We start from the raw sequence: 5,000 nt of genomic DNA on the forward strand, positions 1-5,000 counted from the left end.
CATCTTGGTCTGCCTTTGCATTTCACTCACTACCAAATGAACACGTGTGCACCACAAATCTGTAAAATGGCTTCAGATCGATGGCGTATTTGAGGATAATCTTACAGAAGTGGCGTCCACGCCCTCCACCCCTGGGCGCATTACCTTGATTTTATAATCGTCTCCCCCGGAGACAAACAGCGGCTGCTGCTTGTGGAAGTCAATCCCTCTGACAGGACCTGTGACAGAGGAAGCATCCTGGTACATTTGTTGAAGGAAACACAGAGTGGAGGCTGAGCGGTCACATCTGTCCTACCATCGTGCTCGTCAAACTTGTCGATCAGTGTGCACATCCGGTAGTCCCACAGCTGGATGACGCCGTTGTGCAAACTTGCAAGCACCCAAGGCCTCTTCGGGTGGAAGCTGAGGCCTGAAATGTAGAACAATTGATTCTGCAGCTGAAAACGATGGGATCTTTTTTCCCTGTTTGACACCAAGAGAACAGAACAAGCCGTCGAGTGAACGACAGCCGGGTGTGTCGACTGGTAGCCTGAGAGACGAGGACACGAACACGAATTCATTCACAGTCACTCCCCTTGATCGAAACATGGAGTACACAATGTTACCATTGGAGTATCACTATGTAGTACACAGCAGTCGAGTACTTCCAGTGCAGAAACCGAGTTGGATTCGAGGAAACTCAACGACTTCACCGGGCAGCAGCCTAGCTCATTTTAGCTTCTATGCTAACTGCCCCTGGCCGTACCTTTGACACGGGCCGACTTGGTTTCGAATTTGGTCAACATGGTCAGAAGATGTGCAGGCTTCCGCTTCAATCCCAGCCTCGATTCCACACGAATACAGCGAAATTAATCAAATATCCCGGACAAGTCGCGCCAGGCGGCCGTCGCCCGTTTAGCTGAGAGCGTTGACTGACACGTATCTCCTTCTGTCTTCCGGCTTTGAACAATAAAGTTGTACAGTCAAACGTCGTGACGCAGAAAGCTCCACGGCGGCGGCAGGTAGAAATCCTGCATATAGAACTGCACTGAGAGGGGAGGTCTCCTCCAGCCGGTCGGAGCCCGACAGGCCTGTCAATCTCTCTCTCTCTCTCTCTCACTCACACACACACACACACACAGAGATTCACGGGTTCCAGTTTCAAGTTCTGATGTGGAACGTCCTCTCTGATTTCAAGGACAAACTTGTTGGATGCGGTTCTTTACTCTGCCGTGGCGTGGAGCCTAAACTCAGTCTGCACGGCGACACTAAACCAAGATCTTGCTTCTGATCAAATCTGGAACGGTTCTATCTGACCCAGTTGGGACTACATCAAAATTTAAAAAGAATAAACAAGGCCTTCTCGATGACGTCACCTGCTGCCACTAGGTGGCGCTATGACCAATCTGCTCCAACATTATTTAGTGGGTTCTTTCTGGCCCTTCTTTTCGCCCCACGCTTTGTGAAAACAGGCTTCAGTTTTTCCATGTTCTTGCTGGCAGGAGAAGAAATGACCTCACAGCAGGGGTAATAATGTGGCACACACTCATTTCTTTACATTATTATTTTATTCACCGTATTTGCAAAGTACAACAAAACAAAAAGGTGTCAAACAGGTTATGTGATCAGGTCTGCTCTACCGGGCACGCGTGTGCTGGCCCTGAGAGTGAAGCAGTTTGCACCCCCACCCGTGAACGCTCCTCAGCAGCCTGTTCCATGGAAATCAGATCTCCTGTCAGCGCACGGCTGACCGAGCCCTTTCACCCCCACCCCGCTATCAAACCCTCAGCTGACGGCCGGTCTGTTTGCTGTGGGATTTCGAGACCCGTCTCTATAGTCAGAGGTAAAATAGGGACTGCTGGTGGAAACAAACCCCAGAAATGCTCACGCCAGCTGCTGATGTCCTCCTCACAATGACCAGCGCGCAGCTCCACCCGTCTCTGATACGACTGTTGTTTACTGCAACAATCAGCTGCCAACACTCACTTTCCTGAAAGAGCCATGATATCATTGCGTGGAGGGGCAGATGATACACAGCAAGTACATGGCAGGTAGGAACCCACTCCACCTGAGTGTACCAAAAGAAACATCCCTCTGTGCCTGAAGGGAAGCTGGCAGGGCAACGCCACGCCATCATGGCCACTGTAACCAAAGCAAAGGCATCCAGGATCCATCCCTCGCTTCCATGAGTCACTGGCAGCGGGATGAATGTTGGAGGAACGGGAAAACTATACTCATAGAGGAGTTAATTCTTTAAATAATGAACAAATGCGGGCTACTTTTTCTCAGTTTCTTTACTCGTTAACTTGTTAAGTTCGATCCTGTGCAGTGGCAGGTGAGTCCTGATGGATTAACTGCAAGGTGTGAGCTGTCACAATGTTGCAGACTTTAAAACCAAGTGTTTGCCTGGAAGCAATCAGAATCATCACATCATGATGAGACCTAAAAAAATAACTTAAGACTTTCCAAAGGCACCCGCGAGGCGAGTGAAGTGCCTTCAGATCGAACTGAGAAGCTGAACGGCGGCGTAAAAACGGCAGTGGGGACCAGTTTCATTTGGAAGGAATGCAATTAAAACCTAATCAGTGGACCGTCGAGACAAATGCAGAGGTGTCCTCAGATGTGTGTTCAGTACGCAAGAGTGGGCTTGTGTGTGTGTGTGTGTGTGTGTGTGTTTGTGGGTCCTCTGCCCTCAGATTGTTCCTGCTGGTCACACACACTTGAGGGAGGACCGCCGAATCACACTCTTCCTATCACTCCCGCCACGTCTGATGCACTCAGAGTGACCCTGACTCCGCCGACTCTGATGGACCAAGTCATGACCTCATCACATGACGGAGCACTGCTCCGCCGCCCCGGCTCCAGGACCTCCTGGGAGATTGAGGGAGTCCATGTCGAAGTTAAAGCCTGGAGGCTGGAGGGGAAGAAGAGACGCTGAGGAGGGTGGAAAAACAACTGTGCTCACTGGGAGCACTGGGCCATTCAAGTCTGTGAAACCAGTTAGCAAGATAATCGTCTGACAATGTGAGGAAAATGAGGTATTTAAACGTTTGCAAACGCGCGTACTGATCTGGTCATTTAACCCACAGTCCTCAAATGACGTGAGTGCAGGCTCCACATGGGTCCGGGCTCTCGGAGCAGGATTTCTGGGGACGGTTTTTGTTTGTGTTTCGAGAAGAATTTGTCGCAGACACTCATCTTTTCCAAAATGTACAATTTGGAAAAGATGAGTGTCTGCGACAAATTCTTCTCGAAACACCACATCGCAAAGCTATGCATCCATGACCTCTGACCCCCAAAATGTTTTCAGGTCATCTTTGAGTCCCAGGGCACCATTTTGGAGACATCCCTCAGGACTTCCCAGGGACGCCACATTTATGTGACGTGACAGTGACCTGGGCCCTTGACCCCCAAAATGTTATCAGGTCATTCTCCCGACCCACTGGACATTTGGGCCAAGTGTGAAGGAACTCCTTCAGGGCATCCCAGGGAAATCCTGGTCACCAACTGGGGTGGATTGACAAGCCAAGAACAGCGTGGAGGCACGCAGAGACGTAACCAATAGCAATGGAGGAGCCAGACCTGCTAATGAATGAAAACAGGGAAGACAAGAGTCCTGGACTCACACACGACCTCAGGAATACTGAAATGGACGTGAAACATTTACGTTTTTAGTGTGTTTTTTCTAGTTCAAAATTACACACACACACACACACACACACACACACACACACACACACACTGAATCAAGTGCTGCTCCATGTGAGACAGAGTGAAACTTACCGCGTCTCCTGCTAGCTCTTTGGGTGGCTGGCCGAGATCTTGCAGCTGCAAGTCAAAGCAATGTGGCATCAAATGAGTTTCACTCCGAACAAGGACACCATTATTTTTAACCCTCAATTCAGTCTGTCAGGCAGGAAGAAGGAGCCGATGGCTGTTGTTAGCTTGGTGCTCCTGACATCAGCGGACTTGTCACGTGGCATATTCACCTTCTGCATCAGCTCCATGATGCTCTCAAACATGCTGTCTTTGTCCCCCTCGTCCTCCTTCTCAAACTGCTGACAGATTTCCCCCATGATTTTGGCCTGCTGCTCATAGCGCTGGTAGTCCTCGGGGCTCAGGCTTGGCTTGTTGGCGTCTAACCACTCTGGGTACTGGAAGCAGGAGTCAGAGTCATGCCCCCCACCAGACAGTAGAGTGGAGATGATGGTACCTCCAACAGACACAAACCTTCGTGGTGATCTCTTTGAGTGATGGATAGAGCACCTCCTTGGAGAGGAGATTCTGCATGATGGATTGCATTATGGGTAGGATGTTTCCTTCCTGACCGCCACTTTCACCACTCTCATCCAATCCCAAGCCTTCTAGAGCTTTAACAAGGTCATCGCCAGCAAGCCCTGAAGACTGAAGGGGACCAACACCAGTGGCTTCTCGCGGTCATCACTCAAAGTGTACTTAGATTTCAAACCTTGATCTGATACTCATCTCATTTACCTGCAAGTTGTCTGCATTTTTGGCCAGGCCACGTAGCGTTTCTTTCAGACAGAAGGTGAACTCTTGCTGGGAGGCGGTGTCGGTACCTGTAACACAGGTAGGCTACCATCAGGACACCTGCAGGGGTGCGGAAAGCGCACATTTTCAAGAGTGATCTTACCAACTTTGCCAGCAGCCTCAGAGAGTTTCTGGAAGTGCTGGAGCAGATCTGGCTCCTCCTGGGCCAACTCAGTCAGGGCTTTCTCCCATTCCTCCCTGGCTTGAGTAGCCATGTCCCCCTCAAAGAGAGTCTCAAAGAGCTTGCAGTCCTCCAGTAGGGGGGGCTGTAAAGGCAGACAGAAAGCATGAGAAGTGGTGAGAGACTTTTCCCCTCCTCTTACTCTGGCGTTCCCCCCAATTGTACATTGTCAATTTCCCCTACCAAGGTTTCCTACTCATTGCCCTGCCCCCACTGCTCGGGGCAGCATACATCTTTTTACCCGGCTGCATGGGAGGCTCGTTACCTTCCTTCAGCGACCCGGCACCTG

At 50.4% G+C, this 5,000-nt stretch overlaps 2 protein-coding genes across 2 annotated transcripts in view; both read right to left on the reverse strand.

Annotated features, from left to right (window-relative positions):
- Positions 1–1,001, reverse strand: part of copa (COPI coat complex subunit alpha) — a 13,763-nt gene extending 12,762 nt beyond the window's left edge. The window contains exons 1-3 of the mRNA XM_086204627.1: positions 746–1,001; positions 296–409; positions 145–218 (exon numbers count right to left, since the gene is read on the reverse strand). Of these exons, the coding sequence (XP_086060753.1) occupies positions 145–218; positions 296–409; positions 746–785 (228 nt within the window). The 5' untranslated portion in view covers positions 786–1,001. The remainder of the gene's footprint in view (positions 1–144; positions 219–295; positions 410–745) is intronic.
- A 557-nt stretch (positions 1,002–1,558) lies between these two features.
- The window catches only part of pex19 (peroxisomal biogenesis factor 19), an 8,890-nt gene continuing 5,448 nt past the window's right edge, over positions 1,559–5,000 (reverse strand). Inside the window, exons 3-8 of the mRNA XM_086204668.1 lie at positions 4,634–4,796; positions 4,474–4,559; positions 4,210–4,383; positions 3,969–4,133; positions 3,763–3,807; positions 1,559–2,893 (exon numbers count right to left, since the gene is read on the reverse strand). Coding sequence (XP_086060794.1) covers positions 2,807–2,893; positions 3,763–3,807; positions 3,969–4,133; positions 4,210–4,383; positions 4,474–4,559; positions 4,634–4,796 — 720 coding nt within the window. The 3' untranslated portion in view covers positions 1,559–2,806. The remainder of the gene's footprint in view (positions 2,894–3,762; positions 3,808–3,968; positions 4,134–4,209; positions 4,384–4,473; positions 4,560–4,633; positions 4,797–5,000) is intronic.

This window comes from Aulostomus chinensis, chromosome 5, assembly GCF_037954235.1.
Source record: "Aulostomus chinensis isolate RoL2024-O1b breed Wild chromosome 5, RoL_Achi_v1.0, whole genome shotgun sequence".
Lineage (NCBI taxonomy): Eukaryota > Metazoa > Chordata > Actinopteri > Syngnathiformes > Aulostomidae > Aulostomus > Aulostomus chinensis.